The sequence below is a fragment of the Hydra vulgaris genome, chromosome 08 (assembly GCF_038396675.1).
Source record: "Hydra vulgaris chromosome 08, alternate assembly HydraT2T_AEP".
In the NCBI taxonomy this organism is placed as follows: Eukaryota; Metazoa; Cnidaria; class Hydrozoa; order Anthoathecata; family Hydridae; genus Hydra; species Hydra vulgaris.
In genome coordinates this window covers 1,808,352-1,836,151 of record NC_088927.1, presented here as the reverse complement: position 1 = coordinate 1,836,151, position 27,800 = coordinate 1,808,352, and the positions used below count along the sequence as shown (strand labels likewise).

The 27,800-nt window shown below is 25.6% G+C and overlaps 1 protein-coding gene across 1 annotated transcript; it reads left to right on the top strand.

Annotated features, from left to right (window-relative positions):
- Positions 1–489: 489 nt before the first annotated feature.
- LOC100203261 (stromal cell-derived factor 2) lies at positions 490–27,800 on the top strand. The gene is made up of 7 exons (XM_065802251.1): positions 490–688; positions 10,861–10,973; positions 12,751–12,833; positions 16,667–16,806; positions 24,977–25,058; positions 25,625–25,727; positions 27,729–27,800. Exons 1-7 carry the CDS (start codon positions 604–606, stop codon positions 27,756–27,758), a joined length of 636 nt encoding a protein of 211 aa, XP_065658323.1. The 5' UTR covers positions 490–603; the 3' UTR covers positions 27,759–27,800.

Sequence of the window (27,800 nt, the reverse complement as noted above, 5' to 3'; positions counted from 1 at the left end):
CGTAACTTGTATTGTTTCTAGCAGTTAGAAAGCTAAAAAGTGGTTTAACAACCTATATCCTATAGATAACTTTATTCATCGGAACTGGTCTTAAAAACTAGTCTGAAATCGCCATTTTGCATCTACTTAAATCAAGAGTTTTTTAAAAAACTTAATCAAAGTAAATGTATCAGACATTTATGGGGCTAATTGAAATATTCCTTAGGGTGATACATTCACTTTTCCATATCTACATGATTAACTTGATATTTGGAAATAAGCATAACCTACTGACAATAAAAAAAGAAAAGAAGACAAGTAAAAAAGCGACATACATGTATCTATACATTTATCTATACATTTACTATAAATGTATCTTTAAATTTACTATAAATGTATCTATACATTTACTATACAATCTATACATTACTATGCAATCCCTATGGGGATTAATTTTTACTTTAATAAAATATCCAATAAGATTGCGGCATGTAAGTGGTTGTACCTCGCAGTCCATAGAAATTTGGTAAACAAAATTAGAGTTGGACGCCGTTTTACTGATACTACTTTATTTATAATTATTATATTTGCTAAATTTAGTTTCTAGAAATACAATCAGTAGTAATGAATTTAAAAAACATCATTAAGTTATGCACATTATCTTTTTTTTTAAAAGCGATTGTTCTTAATATTGCTGAATGCAAAAATGGTATGATGTTATTTATAAATCTTCTTTTAATTGATTAAATTCGTAAACAGCCTGTTTTGTAAATAATTTTGTATATGTAAGTATGTATGTATATAATATACAAAACTAAAATAAATTACGACAACCCTCCCCTATCTCAATAACCACTGTTACCGAATTCAGAAAATAATAATTAAGTACCAAAAGTGTGACTCTTTGTAGTGTCACAATTTTGGCACCTAATTTTCTGCGACACCATGTTTTTCAGTTATATATATATATATATATATATATATATATATATATATATATATATATATATATATATATATATATATATATATATAATATATATATGTATATATATATAATATATATATATATATATATATATATATATATATATATATATATATATATATATATATATATATATATATATATAATATATATATATATATATATATATATATATATATATATATATATATATATATATATATATATATATATATATAATATATATATATAAATTAGTAATATGTTTTGCCTTTAATAGACTCATCAGGAAGCTTCCTGATGAGCCTACTAATAATTGCCATTTTCTTCATACACGAATGTGATTAGATTCTTTTCCTTAGTTAACTTAAAAAAAGCCTGGTTTTTATTAACACTTTAAAGAAAAACTATTTAAAGCCATTAGTTTCTAACTGGTTCTGACCTAAACCCTAACTGTGTATCTTTAATTGTGCCAATCTCTATTTGTCAGTTGATGTATGCACATTCAATTGCGCCAATTCCTATTTGTCAGTCGATGTATTTACATTTTATTGCACCAATCCCTATTTGTCAGTTGATGTATATACATCTAAAAAGCTATCTCAAAGATTTTTTATTAAGAAATATATATATATATATATATATATATATATATATATATATATATATTTATATATATATATATATATATATATATATATATATATATATATACTATATATATATATATATATATATATATATATATATATATATATATATATATATATATATATATATATATATATATAGTATATATATATAGTATATATATATATATATATATATATATATATATATATATATATATATATATATACACTCATTATAATATTTAACTGAACTTATTTAACTCATTATAATATTTAACTGAGGAAAAGCATTGAAAAAAGTTTTAAAAGCACTACCAACTTCAAAGAAGAAATTCTTTTATTTTTTCTAATAGCTCTGCTTGTAAAGATAATTCGGGTCTACCTCCAGCATGTTCAAAGCTGTATGGTCTTTCTGAAAGCGATATTTTAACAGTTGTAAACTTTTTTAATGAAGATGAACCAAACAAAAAAGATGTCACTCGAATCAGTTATCTGATGGAAAAACAAACAATATTCCAATATGTTATTTATATTATGCGCTAAAAGAAGCTTTCGAGTTATTGAAGGGAAAGCATCAGCACATAAAAATTGGACTCAGGTAATTTTGTGACCATCGTCCATGCAATGTGAAATCTGTTACAAAATTTCCGCATGATTGTGTTTGTAGTTTGCATGAAAATATGCGATTTGCCTTAGATGCATTAACAAAATCAATTCAAGCGTCTTCAATCAAAGTTTTATCTGAAATGATAAATAACTTTGTTTGCAAACTGTACACAAACAATTGCACGTATGACAAATGCAATGCATGCAAAGGTATGAAACAGATCGATAAACACTTGCAAACTGTTAATACATTTGGCTTCGAAGTATCCTTTGACAAATGGAGAAAGCGTAAAACTAAAACATATGCAAACATTTAAAAAATTTCAAAAAAGTCTACTGTGACAGAACTCATCCAACACATATCAGCAATGCGTGATAAGTTCGTTAAACACGCATTTGTAAAAGAAAACCAATTAACAATTTTTTAAAAACTCAAGGAAGTTTCAATGAGTATAAATTCTGAAATTGTGGTAATCCAAGTTGACTGGGCTGAAAACGCTAGGTGTTTCTATCAAAATGACTTGCAAGCAACTCATATTGGTCAAAATCAGGTTTCTATCACAACCCTTGTAGTCTGCAACAATGAGTTAAAAATACTTGCCATAGTTTCTAATTCAACTGATCATACAAAGTCTTCAGTTATACCGTACATTGACAAAATCCTTCACTTTATTCCTGATCGAGTGAAAGAAGTACACATGTTCAGCAATAATGCCACTTCTCAGTTAAAAAACAAAAGCATTATGGCTGCAATGGTTGTGTTTGAAATACATTAAAAAAAAATTCTTCCGGCATTTCTTTGCAGCGATGCACGGGAAAGGAATGGTTGATAGAATTGGAGCTACTGTTAAGTAATCACAGCCCTGTGAGTTATATCTAGTCAATGCAAGATCAGGTCAGCAGCAGATTTTGCGTTAGCATTACAAAATTTGCAAACATCTCATATGTCATTAATTTTCTGACATGAATTATTAATTCATATGTCAGAAAATGACACAAGACAACAAAAAAATAAACTTGGGCTCAGTTCAATTTTAAGTTATTCAAGAAAATCAAAGAGATATCAAAATTACATTATTTTTATGTTCAGAGTGATAATGTTGTTCCGATGCTATTTTCATCTGAGTATAATTAAAATTTATTACAAAATAACAAAATTTTTTAAAATGATTTTATTTCCATCTTTTTGTTTTGTCACTGAATGTTGAGTCACTGAACTGAACTTTTTTTCTGTAAAATAAAACGATATGAAAACTTTGTTGTTTGTGGCTTTTTTCATGACTGCCTTATTGCCAGTTGAATAAATTACAACAAAAAATTCTAATTAGTCTAGCAAGAATTAAAATTTTAGCGAAAACTCCATTTAAAAGTATGCTGATAAAAAAAAAAAACTTTTTTTCTGCATTGCGTCACTGAACTCATGTTTTAATTTTTGCTATATGTCAGTGTTATGTTAATAGAATTGTGTTTAATTTATCTTATAAAATTTTAATTCAAGATTGATTTAGAGTAATAAAAAATTATTTTTAAGCTATAGAAAAATTTTTATTAAAGAAAATCTCTCCGCATGATGTGTCACTGAACTATGAATTAGCCTTATATAAATGTATATATATATATATATATATATATATATATATATATATATATATATATATATATATATATATATATATATATATATATATATATATATATATATATATATATATATAAGGCTTGTATAAATATAAATATATATATTTATTTATTCAAGCCTTCCCAGAAAACGTATACGGTTTTTCATCTTGTATGTCCACGCACAAGTATTTTATTTTAGATAACTTGGTCACAGCCATTAGCAAGTTTTTTTATATCAGGCATTGCAAAAAAAACTAAGTTTCAAAAACAAAGAAAGCAAAAATGTAAAATAGGAAATTAAAATAAATTTAAATAGTTAATTATTTAAATTAATAATTTAGATAATTTATGTACTTTTTTTCTTGTTTTTCTTTAGAGTGGTTGTTATTTTAAGCAACAAAATTTGATAAAGCAAAGTAAAATAAAAAATCAGTTATAAGTTGACATAATAAAAAAAAAAAATTTCCTATATTTTTTTTGAAGAGGAAATAATTGAGAGGAATAAATTGCTATCTGTTTGTAAAATATATTTGTATGATTTTTATGTAGCAAGTATATATTGTCCCTATATGAAAATGTCTATGTAATGTATGTGTATACTATTATGTATAATTTTTTTAATTATATAATTGTAGTTATTTGTTCATAAGTATACTCACGTCTAATTTGGATAATTGGATAAAATATAAATGGTTACAAACCAAATATATGACCAGCCAGTGACGAACCCAGAGTTTATTTAGGGAAACCCCCAAAGTTAAATAAGCTTGACATGCTGGTCTTTTCCATAAGCTTTCTTCTTACGGTGTATCTGGTAACATCTTTAAGATTATTGAATCCTTCCTTTCCAATTGTAGTATTGTAATAATTGATAGTAATTGTAGTAAAAGTTGTCCTCGATAAACAGCACTCTTTTTCTTATCCTCAAGGTTCAATCTTTGGCTCTATACTCTTTTTAATTTACATTAATGATCTTCAGACATTATCCCATCTATGGTGGCATTGTTCGCTGATGATACTACCATTTATTCTTGTCATGATAAGAAACCAACACTCTGATTGCTTGGAGGCGGCATTTGAGCTTGAAAAGAATCTCACAGTTGCTGGGGAACTTTAACTCAGATAAAACTCAATTTTTTTTAGCCAATTGTTATCGTAATAACTTAGATCATCCTATATTTATGAACGGTAATGTACTTGATAAGTCATCTAACCTTCATCTTCTAAGATTAACTCTTACTTCCAATCTTTCTTGGAAACCATATATCAAATCCGTTGCAAAATTGGCATCTGCTAAGGTTGCATATCTTTATCGAGCTCGACACTTTTTTACTCCGGATTCTATTCCTATCTCTATAAATCTCAAACCCCTCCTTTTATAGAAAACTATTGCCATATCTGGAGCGCATCTTCTAATGATGCCCTTTCTCTTTAAGACAAGGTGCAAAAATGCATTGTAAACATAGTCGGACCTGCTCTTGCAGCCAACTTCCAACTATTATCACATCGTCATAACATTGCTTCTTTTTCTCTTTACTACAAATACTATAATGGGCACTACTCTAAAGAGCTAGCATCTCTTGTGCCATCTACTAAAATTCATTCTTGTTTTACTCATCATTCAATTATTCCTTTTTCTGTGACTGTTTCTAAGTACTCCAAAAACTCTTATTTGTCTAATTTTTTTCCTTGAACATCAGTTCTTTGGAATTCGCTTTCTTCATCTTGCTTTCCTGATTCATATAATTTGCCATCCTTTAAGTCGTCTGTCAATCGTTATTTTGCTCTACAATTTTCATATTTTCTTTTCCAGTAACTTCCAACTCTAATTAGTGGTTGCTTGCAGCCTTGATGGAAGCAAAGATGTTTAAAAAAAAAAAAAAAGGCAGTGTATTGTGGTTAGCATCATCAGGTAATGATTTATGAAACATTGGCAATATATTATTATATCAAAATATATTTAAAAAATAGTTATATGCTGCCTTTTTTATTGAAATCAACTTATATATTTATAAAAATATTGTATATATATATATATATATATATATATATATATATATATATATATATATATATATATATATATATATACAGGCTTGGTCGGGAAAGGCGTGCGATCGCACTCTAATCTTGACCACGCATACAATATTTAGTTGCGATAACTTGCCCACGGCTTCATATTTGCTTTGAGAGAACATTCAAGTTTAAGTATGTTTCCATGTTTGTCCGCATAACAATAAGTTTTTTAAATACACGCTAAAAAATTAACTTCAAAACTTTAATCTTTACTAATTAAATGATTTTATATCGGCGAATGCTTTAAAAAGATTCGCTGATATAAACTTGTTTTATATAAAAATGTTTGTATATCAGCAAATGTTTTAAAGCGTTTGCTAATATAAAAACATTTGATTAGTAAACATTAAAGTTATGAAGTTAATTTTTTAGCGTGTATTTAAAAAAAGAATTGTTTTGCGGATAAACATGGAAACATACTCAAACATGAATGTTCTCAAAACATCTTGGTGCAGAAGGATAACATAAAGAATATTCGCGAACATTAAAAACCTGCCAAATCTACGAACAAATAATTTATATTGGTTTAAAAAATACGCTGACTTAGTGAAGTAAAGGTCCAGAACATTCCGAAGAATTTTTTTTTTTAATTTGTATTAATTGAGTTTTAATAAGTTTTTGTGTAAATTGTGTAAATTGTTATAAGTATTTATTGTCAAACGAATTTTATTTTAATACATTGACTTATTGTTGGAGCCAAACACACACAGATATTTAAAAGATTTAATAAAATGGCAGCGTATAATCTTTTTAATAACATATTTTGATCTGATTGAAGCCCACTTACCAAACATAATCAGTATTAAAGCAGTTCCGCTTCCTCCTCGTAATTTATTTTTACCTTTTGAGTATGATCATAAAAAAATGCTTTCATATAGTTTGATTTATTAAAAATTTGATTTTGGTTTGTAAAATAAAAAATAAAAATATAATTCATTTGGAATGTAATTTGTTTGGATACTGATCATTATATGCCGCTGATTCAGGGGTCTAGCACATTTCGGAATTGTTTTTAACATTTTTAAAGATACTGCTAAAATAAAACAGCGTTCTAACATTGTCATAGTAACTGAATGATTTAATTGTTTCTTTCGTCGTTTCCGAAGAATTGTATGCAATATGTAAAAACTAAACTCAGGCCAATTACGCAAAGCGCGAAATGGTTAAAAAAAGATAGACTCTTTTATTTATTAAATAAATCAACAAACGTTTGTTTATTAGAATCTTGTTGAAATAAATCATAATAAATCACAAATAAAATAAATTATACTAAACTCTTTGATAAATTGAATAACATTTGTTTCTTTATTAAACAGTTATTAATAGTAAGTTTTTACTTTATATAAAAGAGTGTCGTTTTATTATAATTTAAACATAATAAAATACGAAGTTTATTAATTATTCTAAACTTTATTAAAACAATTTAATCAGGCAGCTTTAATATTTTGTAATTGTCTCTTATTGGTCCAGTTAAACTTTTTTGCGCTTGATTATTTTTCGAAATGTTCTCAAACATCTAAAGAGCCGTGGCCAAGTTGTCGCAAATAAATGTTTTATGCATGGTCAAGATTAGAGTGCAATCGCACGCCTTTCCCGACCAAGTCTGTATATATATATATATACATATATATATATATATATATATATATATATATATATATATATATATATATATATATATATATATATATATATATATATATATATATATATATATATATATATATATATACATATATATATATATATATACATATATATATATATATACATATATATATATATATATATATATATATATATATATATATATATATATATATATATATATGTATATATATATATATATATGTATATATATATATGTATATATATATATATATATATATATATATATATATATATATATATATATATGTATGTATGCATGTATGTATGTATATATATATTTAAACAATTTTAAAATGTATTCTACAAAATAAAGTGCTCAGTGTTCTTAAAAAAACAGAGTAATTTTAAATTAGTAGAAAAAATTTGATAACAAAAAAATGACTTGTTCTTTTTGTTTTCCATTATACTTTTTAATGGATAGCTAATGTGGAAAAAAATTATACTTTTTTTCCACATTAGCTATCCATTAGTTTATTGATAACATTACTTTATTAAATAAAAGCATTTGGCATCTCTGATGAGTCTATATTGATGAAACATAGTGTAAAATGAAAAAAATTTTTGTTAAGTGATTTTCTACTACTTTATATGTATATATTTATATATACACATATTATATTTACTATAGTGTATTTATATAAGCATTTGCTCAATTTTTTTTCTTTTTTCTTTTTTCTTTTTTTTTAATTTGTACTGCTTTTTTAGAAAAAGAAAAAAAACGAAGAATAATGAATAAAAAGATTGTTTCCCCATTCCAAACCCTCAGTAGCTAGCAGCACTCCGCTGTGAGTCAGGCTATTTTTTTAGTCGATATATGTACTGATGCCCCAGGCAGCAGGCTATTTCAGTATGACGTCAGACTGCTCACCTAAATCAGCTGTATAAGATGGCCACTTTTTGCACAATCTGAAATGTTATCGGCATCAGCCTTTTTTTATTAATTTACCCATTTTTCAACCGATGGTATTTTCATATTTTTATCCTGCATAATGATTATAATTAAATAATAAATCAACTAAACTTTATGCATTACTTAGAATTTTTTTGACAAATTGTTTATTTTGGCTTTGTTTATAGGCAAATTTGTTTATTCTTAAGATGATGTTTTAAGCTTTAATTTAAAAGCTGAATGTACTTATACTTTTATTACTATGATTTTAAAAAAATAATTTTTTCTGTGTGCGTTGTTCTATTGTTATACTTAAATATAACCTATTCAAGCATTGTTATCTATATATGTTCAAGTATAGCCTACTATATTTCCATATGATTGTTGTTTATATATCTAAATTACTAATAAATTAATAAAGATTTCTAAGTAAACTGCTTATCTTAGTACCATTGTCTTTTTAAAGTTAAAATAAAGTGTTCCTCAAAAATTGTATTTATTACTTTGAAAGTTTTCTTTTCATAGTAAAAAAAACCTTAAAATGTTCATTTTTTAACTGAGTTTTTCTAATATCTTTTAAAATAATGCTTTGGCTCTGATTTGGGTGTATTTGTTTACCAGTACTGATTCCATGAATGTGTTTATAATTAGTTAAAACATCGGCATCGGTATCAGCTTTTTCCCATCCATTGGCATCGGCCTCTGCTAGCAAATGTACATATGCTTGTGGAACTACATTGACTTTTTCTGTTCTGTTTGCAGTTTAGCCAGTCTATCCTCATAGTTTTTATGCTTTATCTCGCTTATTGTTTTGGTTGCTTGTTATTGAATGCATTTAAGTGTTTTTATGTCACTTTTTAGATAGGGAGACCAGGCTTGGATGGCATACTCGAGGTGAGGTCTAATGTCTCAAGTGCAAAATGATTTTTTTTAAACTGCCAATTACTTGGTTTGATCTAGCTGCTGCAGCTTTTACTAGATTCTTAATCTGTAGGTCATAGGCTGTTAGGACACCTAAGTCATGTTCTTATCAATTGTCGTCTATATCAAGCATTGAGTAAAGGCGCACTGACTTATTTGAGTGACCAGCAAGCATGACTTTACATTCGTTGTGGTTGAAAAACATGAGCCAATTCTTAGATCATTCTACTGCATGATCTATTTCTAGTTGTAGTTTTATTACATTATTTTCTAAATTTTGGAATTTTCTTTCATCTTTATGTTTTCCTGACTCATATAGCCTACAACTTTTCAAGTCTTCTGTCAACCGTTCCCTTGCTCTTAAACTCTGTTCTTTTTATATATATATATATATATATATATATATATATATATATATATACATACATATATATATACATATATATATATACATATATATATATATATATATATATATATATATATATATATATATATATTTATATATATATATATATATATATATATATATATATATATATATACATACATATATATATACATATATATATATACATATATATATATATATATATATATATATATATATATTATATATATATATATATATATATATATATATATACATATATATATATATATATATATATATATATATATATATATATATATATATATATATATATATATATATATATATATATATATATATATATATATACATATATATATATATATATATAATTATCATAATTCAAGGCCACTACCATTAAGTTACTAGAAAACAAAAAAAAGAGTTAAAGAGAAGACTTGAAAAGTTGTAGGTTATATACATCAGGAAAACATGAAGATATTCTTCTATGATGAAAATTTTGTGCACCCATATCGGCTGCAGTTTTCACTGCCCTCAACGCTTTAAACATAGGCAAGATTTATCTAAAAGTATTATTTTTGAATTCTGCCTAAAAAAAATATGCTGCCCAAGGTGGAATCTGGTTTGCATTACCCCCTCCCCCCTTTAAGGCAGGCACAAGTAAAGGAAGGTGGCAGATAGTGCTGTATAATTTTAAAATTGATATGATATTCAACTGATTTATGTACTCAACATATTTAACATCTGTTAATAACATTATTTGAAAAAATTTAAGCTAAAATTAGTTAAGTTTAGAAATTATTAGTTCTAACTTAAATAATAATACATATATGTAAAAGTAATTCACAAGAAAACAATATCAGTAATGCATTTAAAAATAAAACCAATTTTTATATGAATGTACATAGTATAACTAGGTTATGCTGGGGTAACTGTGTTTAAGATGGACTAAACTACTTCAAGAGGCTGGTTCATTGAATTCTTTTTTGAAAATTTTTGAAGACAAAGATTGGGTTATTGGTTTAAATTTAATTTTTATCTTTGAGATCTTTAACTTGTTTTGTACTAAAACAAATTTGTAAGAAATTAGTTTTTATTTTTCTAGACTTTCAGTTTGTAACTTGTGGATCAGTTTTAAAATTATTTAATCAGCGACAAGGTGTTCGTCTTCATTCTCATGATGTTAAGTATGGTGGTGGCGGTAGCAGTGGTCAACAGGTATTTTTAAAAATAATTTTTAATACATCTTAGGTTCAGCTAAGGTTAGCATTTTATGTAATTTATCTTGTGTAATTTGGTTTCATGGCAAAAAGATACTATTTTTATGAAGAAGTATTTTTCTAAAATCAAACTTAAAACTACAATATTTTATATGTATTTAGTTTGCTAAGAAAAACCAACCAAAAAAATCCTCACAGTCAGAATCTCAAAAAATCCTCTAAAAGTTTTTTGAGATTTCTGACTTTGAATTAAAGTTATTGGGTTTTTTTTTATCTTAGATTCAAAATTTGGGGTTTTTTTTTTTGCTTTTAATTATTAATACTATAATGTAAAGTGTGTACACAAAATAAATGTGAAAGTAGAAAAATTACTAAAAAAGTTACTCACTATTTTTTATTTAGAACTAAGTAATAATTTTAATAGATTAATTTAAGAAATAAAATATTTCAAAGAAATTAATTTATTTCTGTTGGAATAAATTATCTAATAAAATTTCGAACCTTTGCTTTGGTGAAAAATGAACAACAATCAAAACTATTTGATGCTTTTTTAAATGACATTTTCAAATCTTTAATGTTTCTGCTTAGTTTTTTTGTTTTTTTCGTTTTTTGTTTAATAATTGCCCTGTACTTTTTCAATAACTCTCAATTCTGGGCAGTTAAGAGGATTTGCTGTTGTAGGCACAACTTTCACATCATTTTGTTTATACCATTTAATAGCCAGTTTATTATAACACTTATTGCTAAATCAGGTCAGAATACATGTCTACTACCATGTGATTTAATGAGAGATAGTGTTTGTAAGATATGTTTATAAACATATATTTTACCAGAAACATATATATGTAAACATATATTTTACCAGAAAGTGTGGACTCAAAAATAAAGGGTGCTGATTTTTTGCCCACACATGCTAATAGCTTGCCAAATCAACGCTTTTAACAAACTTATCATGTTTAGTGTATTTAAATTTCTTTTAATAGCACCACGAATTCGCTGATGGTTGTACTTCATATAAGGTTCATCATCTTCAATAATACAGACAAAATTGTCAAACAACTTTTTTGAGCGGATTCTTGCACTTTTATTTTGAATTTCAGAATGGTTAGGCACTTTCTTGTGATATGAAAGAATGAAGGCTATGTTTATTTTGAGCTTTTACAACTAAGCTATGAGAACATCTGTACCTTTTTTTCCTTTTTTCTAAGTGAAAGGTTTGGGTTAATATTAAAGCTATTAACCAGTTTTCAAACCAGTTTTATATATCTTGAAAACCCAACTTTCTTCCACCCCCAGATTTGCATTTGGTTGGTTTTCTTTAAGGAAAATGTTGAATAACACGGCTAACAGTGTAGGGATGTATTTGCAACTCTTTTCACTATTGAATTGTAGCGTCTCTTTGGATTTTTCAAATATATGTGCTTAGTTTTTTCTCTAATGTCTTCTTCTTTTGTCATTTTTAAAACTTATTTTAAGTTAAATAGGAAACCTTAACATTTTTTTGAAATCACAACATGTTGTAAACAAAATACAAACTCAATTAAAAATATATTAATACAACTACTAAAAAAAGAATGATATATTTCTTCTTTCACATTTATTTTATGTATATGCTTTAATGGTTATATGGTGTAGTAGGTTATTCCTATTATCTACTAACAACACAACTAGTTCTTAGAATGGTATTGGCATAACCTGTTACATCAAATGTTGTAAGGATGGAATTTTAACTATAAAAGTGTTTGCGTTTGAAACAATTTTAAATTTTTGTTTAGTCTGTTACAGGATCGACATCATCTGATGATCATAATAGTTACTGGCATATTCGCGGAAAGCATAAAGAAAGTTGTGAACGAGGGTTAACTTTTTATTTATAAAATTTAGATTTTATATATATATATATATATATATATATATATATATATATATATATATACATATATATATATATATATATATATATATATATATATGTATATATATATATATATGTATATATATGTATATATATGTATATATATATATATATATATATATATATATATAATATATATATATATATATATATATATATATATATATATATATATATATATATATATATATATATATATATATATACATATATATATATATAACAATTGAGAAATAAGACTAATTTTTTCCACTTATTCTTAAAAACCATTTTTTTTTTAAATAAAATTACAATACATGTTTCGACTATTTTATAGTCATCTTCAGTTGCGTTAAAAAAAACTTTTTTAGTTTTATATATACAAATATTATAAGTTAATAAAATATAAATTACAATTTATTTTTTAATAATTGGGACAAAGTAGGCAATAGCAAAAAAGTATACAATAAAAAAGTTATTAAATTGTTTAACAAAAGGTTAACAACTAATAAAATGGTAACTTTTATGTAAAAAGTGATATTTTATAATGGTTTAACTGTTTGTTTATATCTGGATTTTTCCATTCAATGAACAAACTTTCCTTAATCTTAAGCTCAAATTTATTGGAGTTAGAATCCAATATCAAGAAACAGTCATTATTATAATTATTAAAACAATTATTGTTAGCATGGAGATGTTTGTATATGTGTGAATTGTCTCTCCTGTAATGTTTAATTATTCGTGTTTTAAGGAAGCAAGAAGTTTCGCCTTATATAACAGGAATTACTTCCTGCGTATACAAATTTATATATATATATATATATATATATATATATATATATATATATATATATATATATATATATATATATATATATATATATATATATATATATATATATATATATATATATGTTTACACATTATTAAAATACTCATAATCCAGTTTTAAAAAATCTGTTATTACATTCACTAGTAGTAAATTTATTTTGAAGTTTGATACTCTGACTTTGTGTTAAGCAATGAGATTACATGTTGTGCATGTCAATGAGTTCAAATAAAACTTGTGAATGTTTTCTACTAACAGTAAAACCTTAACCATTAGTTTGACAACTGATTGATATGGCATGTAATTCTTTTAAATTTGATTGCCAATTCTCCAGCGACAAACATGTTTGTTAAATTGGCGGACAACTGTTAACAGTAAGCTGTATAAAGGGTGACAGGAATGTTGTTAAAAAATCAATTTTGGAATAGTGTCGAATTTATTAAAAAGGCCTAATGTTGCAAAAAAAAGGAATAGTGTTGCAAATAAATTTTATGAATTGCGTCAAAAACAAAAAAAAGTAACAGTATTGCAAATAGTAAAATGAATAATGTCACAAACAGAAAAATAGTGTCGAAAGCAAAAAAAAAGAATAGCATCGTAAATAATAAAAGGAATAGTGTCGCAAAATAGTGAAAACAAAATAGTGTCGCTAATAGTAAAAAGGGAATAGTGTCGCAAATAGTAAAAACGGTATAGTGTCGTAAATATTAAAATTGGAATAGTGTTGCAAATAGTAAAAACAGAATAGTGTCGCAAATAGTAAAAACAGAATAGTGTCACAAATAGTAAAAACAGAATAGTGTCACAAATAGTAATTACTATTCCTTATATTCATTTGTGACACTACTCTGTTTTTACTATTTGCTTCACTATTCCGATTTTACTATTTGCCACACTATTCCTTTTTTATGTTTTCGACACTATTCCTTAGATTCATTTGCGACGCTATTCTGTTTTTTTGTTTTCGACACTATTCATAAAATACATTTCCAACACTATTCCCTTTTTTTGTTTTTGACACTTCATTAAACTCCTTTGCGATATTATTCCTTTTTCTATTTTCAACACTATTTATTAAATTCATTTGCGACATTATTCCTTATTCTGTTATTTGACAATCAATCTTGCAACAATTTGCGACACTATTCCTTTTTCACATTTTCGACAGTCAAATTTGCGACAATAAAAATTTGCAACAACAAAATTTTGCGACACTATTCCGCCACACCTATATAAATAAAGTTAAATAAACTGTCATGATGTAGGTGACTTTTTCAAATTTATCAAAGATCCTTGCTTACAATATACAGCCGTAGAAGTATTCACTGTTGTCAGCCATATAGAGTCATTTAATATCCCTAAAGGTTTTGTGAAAGAGCAAGTGAACACTCACTTTAGAATACTGCATTTGCATATTTCCCACAGATAGTTTTGATCTGTGCTCAGATCTTTAGTAATAACTTTTAGCAAAATTACATTTTAAATATAATCTTTTTAAACTATTATTTGAAACTGCTATAATTCAGAAAAGGCATTTGAACCTGTAGTTAATCTAAATAAATTAGTACATATCAAAGAGGAAGTATATGCGACACCAGGTGACCAAATTTTGTGAAGGGCAAATAAAAACATTTTTTTGATGCAATAAAGTCTGATTAAAAAAAAAGTATCTATCTAAAATAATAACAAAAATATATTTTGAAATTCCCAGTGCCAAAGTTAGTTTTCCGTATTTTCTATTATTAATTAGAACATAAGAAAATTGTAAGAGCATTTAAACATTTTTAAAAAAAATACTTCCTAAATAAAAACTAAAATGTTTTATTGTTAAAATAAAAATACTATTTTATTTTTTTACAAATTTTATTGAAGAATTTAGAGATAAAGTAATAGAACTAAATTTATCAAAAAAAATATTTTGACAGGTCATTAAAGTGTAAGGCATACATTTTAGTACATGTTCAGTAGTTTTATGTTAAGCATAGGCATAATTTTTTTAAAAAAAAGTTTTATGTTGAGCATAAAAGTTTCTTTTTTTGGAATATTTAAATGACCTTTTAATATCGTTTATGTTCAAAAAATATTTGTAAAAAAATCATTTATCTTCAACTGTGGGTTTTGTAAAGAAACAAATTATTTAATTATTTTTTTATTTAATTAATGACTTTAAATTAAATGATTTTAAAAATTTAAATTTAGTTTTGAGGAAATGTGAAATAGTAAAATGTTGAATGTGAAATTTATTTTCAAAGGAACGTAAAGTAGTTTTGCAATTTTTATTAAAGAAATTTTTTTTTGATATAAATTGCAAATTCATCTGCTAATTCATTACGAAAAATATAATTCTCTCCACCATAGATTATTATATGCCAAAGCAAAATATATATGTGTGTATATATATATATATATATATATATATATATATATATATATATATATATATATTTTGTCCCGAGTAGAAAGGGCATAAGTCAATTTGACCAACTTTTTGAGACAGCAGTATCAATGTTTGAAAATTCCTGCATGTAAGTTTATTATATCCTTACATATTTAAGGTATTTTTACATTGTATATATTACATTCCTAATACATGTAACCATTAAAATTCTTGATACTATGAATATTTAAAAATACTATGAATATGAAAATTTTTTTTGTGAAAAATTGATTTAAGCCCTTTCTACCCGGGACCAAAATATATATATATATATATATATATATATATATATATATATATATATATATATATATATATATATATATATATATATATATATATATATATATATATATATATATATATATATATATATATATATATATATATATATATATATATATATATATATATATATATATATATATATATATATATATATATATATATATATATATATATATATATATCTGTGTGTATATTTGTGTGTTTTTAATTTTTTTATTTTAAATATTTTTTTTAAATATATAGGCGAGTTATAAAATGTGGAGATACAATACGTTTGCAACATTTAGCAACAAAGAGAAATTTGCACAGCCACTTATTTCAGAGTCCAATATCGCATAATCAAGAAGTAAGTGCATTTGGAGAAGATGGTAATGGAGATACTGGTAAGTTTTAGTTTAATGATTTTTATTCTAAAAAAATTAATTTAGTTAACATGTATTTTGTATTTTATGATTTAAATTCACAATTTAATAATCTAAAACTTAAATGTTTATAAATATAATGTACCTGGATAAAATGTCTAAAATATATTATTAAACATTTTTGAAATATAATATAATGTCATTACTGTGACTTAAAAAAAAATTAAGTTTTTTATTGTTAAGTGAGCAAATATTTGCTTTATTTTTAAAGCAAGTAATTATTTGCTTTATTTTTAAAGCAAGCAAACATTTGCTTTAATTTTAAAGCATGCTGTAAAATTAAATTATGTATTTATCAAGAAAATATTACAAGTAAGAATGTCAAACATAATATATCAAAAATCTAAAAGTTTAATACATTTCTTTTTGAATTATTTATATGAGAATTATTTATGCACTAATAGTCATGATGTAAGTTTTGTGATTAGTGTTTTTTTACTGATTATGTTATACAGCAAAAAATTATTACCACTAAACTGAGTCAGCATTTTTATAACTAAATTTTTATCTTTAAAGTGAACATCAATATATTAATATCAATAAATATCAAATAAAAAAGTAAGATGGGCATTAAACTTACCACAATTTGATTGTATGAACAATTAGTGTAGATATTAACTGAAGAATTAAGACAATCTAGTTATTAACTTAACTAGATTGTCTTAATTCTCTTGTTTTATTTTTTTCTTTCAATATGGTTTTAAACTATAAACTTAATAACATTATTGTCAACTGTTATTTAATCATTAATTTTTTATTTGTTTGTATATATGGTTTCCATGAGAGGTCGGTAGTAAATGATGATCCAAGAAGAGGCAAAGTAGAGGATTCAGTGAGATGAAGCGAGATTCAGCTACCATTCATCAATATAAAAGTATCAACAATATTGCAATAATATTTTGGCGTAAATAAATGAGTTTTCTTGAAGTTTACATGTCACTACAACTCCCAAGCAGAAGAAAGATCAGATGTTGCAGAAGAGTGATCAGCTGCCTGTTTTGAGCATTTGAAAAGCAATGACTTTTTGTTAAGACAGGAGTATGTAGTTGTGTCCTTAGTAAATTAGGGCGTTAGGTTATTAGATAAATCATAAATTTAGACGAGCAAAAGATACAACGGTAGAATTTTGTGGTACCCCAGAAGTTACTTGAAATAAAAATTCTTGGCATTTGAGGTTGATTAAATCTTGATGAAATAAAAGTTTATGTTTTCTAAATATTCTTGTATTTCTTGATTTTCTTGATCTTTTAATTTTTAGTTAAAAAGTTGATTTTTCTTTAAAATGACTTAAATATTTAATGTCATGTTTTTTCTTTGTTTAAAAATTTAATAGAAACATTTGATTATTATATTATAAGAGTTTATTCAACTATTTCTAAAAAAAGTATTTATTATAAGTTTGTTATATGACTATGGAAAACATGATGGCAGAAGATAGTTATAAAACATAAATATTCTAAAACTAATTAATGAAAGTTTTTTGTGCATGAAGGAACAGTCACAGTAAAAGATATGACTTCAGATTTATTGGTTGGTTTTAACAACTTCAGCTTCAAATAGCCTTGTTTACTTTTCATTAACCTTGATTTTATCCCAAGCATGTTCTAGTTATTTTGTAACAACCTTGTTCATTTGTTTGGCTTTTGTATAACTGGATCGGTATAATTCTTTTTTGCATTAGTTTCTCAGAGTTTACTATCTCAACTTCACTAATTTCTAAATCAAGATATTTTTTATAACAACTCTTTCCTTGCCTCCTCCATCTATATATATATATATATATATATATATATATATATATATATATATATATATATATATATATATATTATATATATTAGGGAATCCAATTACGATTATCGAGTACCCGAGTAATTGATACTTTATAAGCAAGTTCCGAGTAGTCGACTACTCGGAATATTTTTTTCGAGTATCAATTATAATATTTAAACAAAAAAATGTAAATATTGCACATTCATTTAACTATTAATCAATCGAGTATCGGTATTCTATCGTTTTTTCTTCTTTTACTTCTATAATAAAGTTGTTTAGCAACCGTTGATTTTTAACTAAGTTTCAAAAGTTTTTTTTTAACTAAGTTACATAAAATAAATAACATTTGTAATTTGAAGTTGTACGACGTAAAATTTGCAAGAAAGTGAAATATTTAAAAAAAAATTTGTGAAATAAATAAAATAAATACTTAATTTTCTAATATATATAGCTGCCTTTGGTAAGTGAAGTGTTTTGGGTAAAATGTACTAAATTTCAAGTAATAAATGCATATTTAAATACGTATAAATTTCAATTTTCAATTTTTATGTTGTGATTTTTTATTTTAGTGATTTATTTACATATACCCAGAAATGTCTTCGAAAAAATCAGAGGTATGGAAATATTTTACAAAAAAAGAGAAATTGGAGTCAGTTTGTAACATATGCAAATCTATAATTCAATGTCCGGGATCTAATACTACTGGGACGATTAATCATTTAAAATTACATAGCATATCTTTACAAAAAAGAAATTTGGGCGACACAAATGAAACTGATGCGTCTTCTTCGAAAAACACAAAATCAGTTGGAAATGGAATAATAAATTTCATAAGTCGAGAATCATTGAATGAAATATTGGCGAAATGTGCGACAAAAGATGGATTTAGCATCAAAGGAATTACTTCATCTGAAGCCATTAGGGGTTTCGTAACAAGTCGTAATTATAAAATGCCAAAAAGTGAAACAACGGTAATGAAATATATAATGGATTTTTATAAAGAAAAAAAAAAAGAATTAATGGCGTCATTATTAGAGCAAAAAAAATCTGGAGAGAGATTCAGTATTACTGTCGATGAATGGAGTGATATAAATGTTAGAAGGTTCATGAATATCACTCTTCATTCAGCAACAAAGCCACCTGTAGTCTTAGGTCTATCTGCAATAATAGGTTCTTGTGATTCAAATGCCACTATCGATTTGGTAAAAGCAAAACTTAAGGATTATGGAATTGAAATGGATAATAATATCGTTGGATCCACACATGATGGAGCATCAGTCAGGGTAAAATATGGGAAAAATATTTTACCATTTTCTCAGTTATGCTACAACCATGCTATACATCTTGCTGTACTTGATGTATTTTATAAAAAAAGTGGGAGTTTAATTACGAATGATGATGCGGTAATTGATACAAATTTCCAAGATAATGAGAATTTAGAATATGATGAAAATTTAGCAGATGATGATTGTGTTGAAACTACCGAACAAAATGATGAGGTAGCTGATGCATTTGCTTTTGATGGTAACTTGTATTTCCAAAATGATTTAGTTAGACAATTACCAATCTTTCGTGAAGACATTGGCAAAATTCTTGATGAAACACGAAAAATTATTAAATTTTTCAAATATTCTTCAGTTCAAAGCAGTGTTCTTGAAAAGCATATAATAGATCAAGAAGGCAAAAAGTTACGATTGCTACTCGATTGCAAAACAAGATGGAACTCAATAATACCAATGGTAAATCGTTTCATAAAAATATACGATTGTATACAAAAGGCTCTAATGGAATTAGGTCAGCAAAAATTTTCACAAAAAAATATCAAAGTTTTAGAAGAAATATCACATGTTTTACAACCGGTTGAGCTTGCTGTTAAAGAGCTCAGTAAAGATAATAATAATCTTTTAAAAGCTGAAGGAGTATGCATTTTTTTGCTAAACAAACTAAAAGAAACAAATACGCAGTTAGCCATGGAAATATTCACTGCTTTGAAGAAAAGAATTGAAGAAAGACGAAATGAGGATGTTTTATCACTTGCGTTTTTTACAATCTGGAAATTATCCTAAACCAGAGATTACCTGCCATTTTACTTATTTAAAAAAAAGTTCTATTCATTTATTGGCTAAAGAAACCTTTAAAAGGCTGTTCAATGAAGATCCTGCAAACACACAGATGGATACAGAGTTAACAATTGAAAATGAAGAAATAATTTCAAATAATGGTTTGGTTTCAAATTATGATGAACTCCAAAAAACAATTGAATTAATTATGACTGTTCCGAAAGAAAATAATGAGAGAAAATCCACATTGGAAAAAGAAATGAAGTTGTGGGAGAAAGATTGTTCAAAACGAGGTGACTCTATTGGAAAAATTTTTTACAGCATTATTGACAATACAACCAACGTCAACAGTAAGTGAAAGAGTGTTTTTGGTAGCTTCAGCTTTTGTCACAAAAACCCGAAATCAGTTGAAAATGGAAACGGTTGACAAACTTGTATTTTTAAAGTATTATTTTTTAAATAAAATAAATATTTAAAACTAAAATTGTTGCATTTTATTTTAAATTTAATTAACACAACATGGTGTGGGTAAATTTTTTTTCCTTTACCCGAATACCCGGGTACCCGGGTAATTAAAAAAATAAATACTCGATTACCCGGATAACGTAAAAATACGATTATTTGGACTCACTAATATATATATATATATATATATATATATATATATATATATATATATATATATATATATATATATATATATACATATATATATATCAAATGCACAATAAAATGTTACTGTTAACATTAGGCTGTAGAATGAGAGGTTCAAAACCAGTACTAAGTGTAAATGTAAGTTATTAAACTCAAGATATTAGATATTAATTCAAGACTTTGCAAATAATTATTAGCAACAATTATTTTCTCTATTATAATAGAGAGAATACTGACTGAACAATAGTTAGAGGGGTTAGAAAGTTCTCAAAAGTTTAATAAAATTGGAACCACAGCTACAATTTTCTAGCAGGCAGGAAAACAAGATTTAGTTATGCACTTTTTATATAGTTAATAGAGTAAAGAAGAGAGTTCTGGAAAACACTTTGTAAGACTATGACAGGAATGTTGTCAAGACAACATGTCTGAATCAGTAGATGAGTTTATAAGAGAAACAATTTTAGTAATGGAAGCCAGAATAAATTATTCGTTTAATAATTCAAGCAGCACTGGAAATTTCATTTATATTCAGTGTTCTTTAATGAAATCGATTTGCTAAAATTTCAACAATACATAAGTCATGTCAAATTATTTGATTAATGATCGGTTTAAAAAAATTTATTATATTTCTAAAAAAGTCAGCATTGATAAAAGCGTGATATTGTTAAGACCCCAACTTTAGTTTTTTTTTTTTTTGTTATTCACCTCCTCAAGGCTGCAAAGGCCACTACAGAACAGATGAGTAGGCTACTTAATAGTGGTTATAACCCTCTCTCAACTTTATAACTCCAAATCACAAACCTTGACAAACAAAGGCCGCTGCGCAGAGAAAAAAGTTTAGTGCGGTACTACCAGGGATGTGGTGGGGATCGAACTCGGAACCTCTCGCTTATGAAGCGAGCACTTTACCACTACACCGCTACCGCATATAATATCGTATATAATATTGCATATAATATCGCATATAATATCGCATACAATATCGCATATAATACCGCATATAATACCCCATATAAATTGATCCCAAACATTTTTTGTTATCATTCTTTTTAATATGAATACATTGTCTCTCTGCGATTGGAATGCTTTAAGCATGTTCATTTTAATTATGTTATGATATTTCTCTAATGAAAAACTTAAGTATAGTTGTGGTGGATTTTGAAAGTTCATCACTTTTTTTGAAAGTATTGATTTTTGTTTCACAAATTCAATACTTTCAATAACTTTTAAAGGTTTAAAGATTCATTGGATGTTATAAATCTTTTTAGCTAAGAATGCTACAGATGTGTTGTCTGTAGGGTTTTTTAAAAGTTTTAAAAGTTTTTGAAGGAGATTAGATTTGAAACTAGATTTACTAACAAGTTTATTAGCATTTTGTTCATCTTTCTTCTGCATCTTTTTTTTGTAGTTGCAATATCACAAATACATGATGTTTGGTTTTTAATTGTTTATTTGTTATTTTTCACCTGTTGATTTTACAATTTTTGTGCACACTTTTTGCATCTTCTTTAATAACAAAAAACCAAAATTTTATTCGCTTTTTGAATGATGAATAAACATTGTTCTCTAACTATATCTCACTCTCCATCTCAATTATATTGTTAACTAAAACCTTTAAGTACAGATTTAGATTTTTATATTTAAGTTCATTTTTTTAAACATACCAAGATCTAGTAGGTGTATATTTCAATAAAAATGTCAATGAAGTATTTGTAACATTTAAATATACATAAATTTTACTAAATAAAAATGTAAATACATTGTAAACACAGGTTGATTCTTGCAGCATAACTGAAAAATTAAAATTTTATGAGCAAGGACGTTGAAAAAAAAAACCCTAACCCTGAACCTTTTACACCTTGTTTTAATCACACCACATGTGATGTGATGTGAGGTGCATATAGGCACATTTTATTATTTGCATAAATGTAGGCTTACATTAATTAAACATTTTGTTATCAATTGAGAAAAGTAAATAAAAGTAAATAAAATCTTGTTTAAAAATAATGATTATAAAAAATAGTGATTAATTACTGGTGTTTAAAATTTTAACACAAGTGACTTTTTTATGAATTCAAAGATAGTAGCCATTGAGATCTGAAGATGAGAAATGAATTTTAAGTTAATCACACAAAGAAGTAAGATTCTACATATGAAAAGTTACTTTCAATATCGTGAATATTTGTAAAATGTAAACTAAAGGAATTTGGTGGCAATGATATTTTTGTGTGTTTTGTATACTTTTTATGTACTGTAATCTGTAGTAACTTGACTTGTAGAGAGAATTTGACTCATAGAGAGAATTTAACTTGTAGAGAGAATTTGACTCGCTGATACTACTTTTTATTTAAGCAACTAAAGTTTTAAGAGATAGCTCCTCATTTGGTCTTGACAATCCACACCAAAGCACTAATAGCATCTACGTCCATGCACATAATGGCTCTGACATTATTCTGATATATTACAGCTGTTGATAGAATCAGATGAAAAAGTGATGCGAGGCTTCAAATAAATAATAATTAATAAACAGAAATTTTCTGCTTATTCTTAAAGTCCTAATGTTTAGAAAGCCTTCTACAAAACAACATGTCAAGATGAGTGTTTCGGTATGTGGAACTATTTAAAATGAAACATCCGGAACTATATAAAATATCCTAAAATTTTAGAACCTAAAAACAACCTAGAACTATATAAAAACTCCTAAAATTTTAGAGCCTAAATATTATGAACCATATAAAACATTGAAAGCAATAAAAATAGCCAGGATATACATAAAATATCATAAACTATATAAAATACTAAGAATCAAGTAAAACACCAATAACTACACAAAATGTCAGGTACTACACATAATATCAGGAATTATATCAATTATCAAGAATATGTGAAATATTTGGAACTAAATAAAACTATATATAGATAATAAGGACCACATAAAACAATATGACTTTCAAGAAATACTACAAACTTAATTGGAATTTGAAAAATTTTTGTTATAAAGATTTATTTTATTTATATGTGGAAATGATAAATCAAAGAAATTTTTTTTGACACTTAATTAACTGTTGTAATTTAAAATTATCTGACGTTTCAACTTTGTTTTTCTAATTTACTATTAATGTTTTTATGTGTGCATTGTAAAAGTAAATAATGTTCTATTCTATAATTTAGCAAACCTAAATTAGCCGTAATAACTTCAAAACTTCTCATTTTCCCATTTTTTCAAGAAAGCAGTTCATGGAAAGTTTTTCAAAAATCAGATATGCAATCTTTAAAATAAACAAAGATATGTCTTTGAATTTCTAACTTTGTTAATCAAATTTTGATTTATCATATTCTATGTTTTGAATTTGACTAATCGACTATTTGTTAATATTTATTTAACATAGGAATTTTTAAAGGACAGCATTTTTTAAGTTAAACAGATCCTTAAGTGCTGAGAAAAGTGTGTTCAGTTTTTGAATAAATCTTAAAAAATACATTTATAGTTAACTAAACATTCCAAAAGAAATTGTTTCTCATGATATTAACGGAAAAATTAAATTTTTTAGTTAGATTTGTTTTATATATTGTAATCATATATTTTTGTCCTAGCTATGTTTTAAATATTTGCAGTTTTTATTATTAAAATGTTTTATCTAAAGGTGACAACTGGGAAGTGAAATGTAGTGGAAAAAATTGGGTTCGTAATGAAAAAGTTCGTTTTAAACATATTGATACTGGAAGGTGAGTGGTTTATTTTAATCAATCTTTTTATATTTTTTTTTGCAGAAAAGTATTTTGTAAAGCTTTTTTCTCTCATCCTTTTTCACTCTATTTTATACAGTTTTATTACAAGGTTTAGTAATAATAATCCTAACATTATAAAGCAACAAATAAATGTTATGTTAAGATGTGAATTTTATAATCTTCATTACATTTCTGCTTTATGTTAAGGTTTGAATTTTGTAATCTTCATTACTATTTACTAATGAAAAGGTTTTTTAATGTTGGTTAGGAAGCAGTGATATTTAATGTTGGTTAGGAAGCAGTGATTTAATATTTAAATTTAGAGCTACTACTACTAACACATCATAGTTTTATAGAGAAACTCATTGAATAAAGCAAATATTAGTTGTCACTAATTTCAGAGTTACTATTGTTGATTAATATTTTTAGTTTTCTATATTTAGAAATGCGATTTTAGTAAAATCAAGTTTTTACTTTTTGAAATTGTTTTATTAGGGTAATATAGGTTTTTAAAAGGTTTATTAAATTATAAAAAAGGTTATTTTAATTTAAATAAAATTTAGTTTTTTACATGCTTCTTCTGAACAATATGGTCGACCGATTTCTGGACAACATGAAATATGTGCGTATCGATATGAAGATCCTAGCAATCAATGGATTGCTCAGGTATTTTTGAGAATTATTTTTAAAAACTTGTCTATATTTTTAAAATGTAATTAAATATCATCATTGAGTATAATTATTAGGTGTGAACAAATAACTTTTTATTAACAATGGTATTTGATCTAAATAGATAAACTGACAGTATGATTCTTTTATTTTTAAATGTATCTCAATACTAGCATATATGCGGTTGTGCTAGAGCATTCCCTTCATAAGCAAGAGAGTCCAAGTGCTATCCCCGCCATGTCCCTGATATTACCACACTTAACTTGTTTCTCCGCGCAGGGGCCTTGTTTGACAAGGTTTGTGTTTCAGAGTTATAGAGTTGAGAGAGGGTTATAACCACAATTAAGGAGCCTCTTCATCTGTAGTGGCCTTCTCGGTCTTGGGGAGATAAGGTAACAATGAATTAATGATATAGAAAGCTTTAAATTTTCATAAGTTATTTTTAAGTTACTTTCTTTGTTACTTTTTTTCTCTCCTCTCTTGCAATCAAAAGTATATTTTGATGCTGTTCTTCCGTTTGAAAATATTTAAAAAAGTCTTTTATTAAGCCAATGTTTCTTTCACCGCAGTTGTTAATTAAACTAAGTCCTTTAACAAAATTTTCAAAAATACTATGTAATTCAGTTTTTGAGAAGTTGGAATGAGAATAAACCCAATCATTAACTTGATTTACAATTCCTAGGCATATAAATATAAGCCAGCTATCATCAGTAACAAGTAAAATTAAAGCAGTAAAATTAAAATTGGATTAGGCTTATCCATATTTATTTTTTCTAGCTCTGGAACTGGAAAAGAAGTTAATAACTTAAAAATCACTGGAAAAGAAGTTAATCACAAAATTTGGTACTTGACAAACAAGTGAGAGTCAACTAGTGGAAACACAACTACTGCTGGAGAAAGATACCGCAATTGTTTATGAAAACTTTTAATCAAAGAATTGCCAACATCGAGATTAAATTGATCTTCAAGAACATATGCTGCTTTAAAAGCATTAAAATCATTAAGTACAGCGCGTTGAGCGCTTCTAGACTTGAGGTACCACTGAGCATAACAAAGAGCAACAATAAAAGCACATGTTTCTATTTTATTTTTATTTTCATCCTTTATTTCTTTTACCAACTTACTGCAAAGTGTAAGATCAAATTCTTTCCCAACATTTTTTTATAATGACTTGATCTGATGGTAGCTCCTTAATCAAAAAAGATTTTTTTTCTCTTTATAATCAATATTTTTTGTTTTAGTTTAAATATTTTGAATGTATAAAAAATTACCTAAATCTTCGAAATGCGTGAATCTACTTCTAGCTATTGAGCTTCTAGATATATTTAAATCATGAACGCTTTACCTGTGTGTTTTCATCACTTTCTGGAAAATCAAAATCACTATCACAAACACATGAAGACTGGTGAGCAACAGAAACTTAGTAACAAAAAGCGTTACTGACTTTATAAAAGTTTAAATTGAACCATTATTAAAAATAATTATTAAAAAATTTTTGAATTAAATATTAGGATATAATTTATCTAATGCCTCAGATTCATCTGAGTCATGGGAGATCATTTCATTCATTTCTAAATCATTTTTGCAATCCACTCTAAAACTTTCATTAACTTTGCATTTTTCTTCATAAGATCTCATTTTTTCATACCTTTTAATTCTCCTTTCATCACACCTTTCCTCAATGTTCTTTGATCTTGAAGAAAAGCCAAATCTTTTATTGAAGCATCATTTGATCTATATCAATTATTTAAATATCATATCTTTATTTGATTTTATTTTTGCTTTCATGTTGTTTTGAGAAATTTCAAATAAATTTTCAAGAATGATGAAGATGACAATGATGATGAAGATGACAATGATGATGATGATGATGATGATGATGATGATGATGATGATGATGATGATGATGATGATGATGATGATGATGATGATGATGATGATGATGATGATGATGATGATGATGATTAATTCAAATATATACATTTTTTAATTTTTTAGGAAGGAATCTACTTAAAAGAGAGATTGTAGTTGAAGAACTTTGTAAACTTTGTAAAACTTATTTCATTTTTA

Coding starts and splice junctions, on each gene's coding strand:
- LOC100203261 (XM_065802251.1), top strand. CDS start 604: ATGAATTTAAAAAACATCATTAAGTTATGCACATTATCTTTTTTTTTA. Junction 12,834..16,666: donor AAAGAAAGTTGTGAACGAGG/GTTAACTTTTTA, acceptor TTAAATATATAG/GCGAGTTATAAAATGTGGAG. Junction 16,807..24,976: donor AGATGGTAATGGAGATACTG/GTAAGTTTTAGT, acceptor TTTTATCTAAAG/GTGACAACTGGGAAGTGAAA.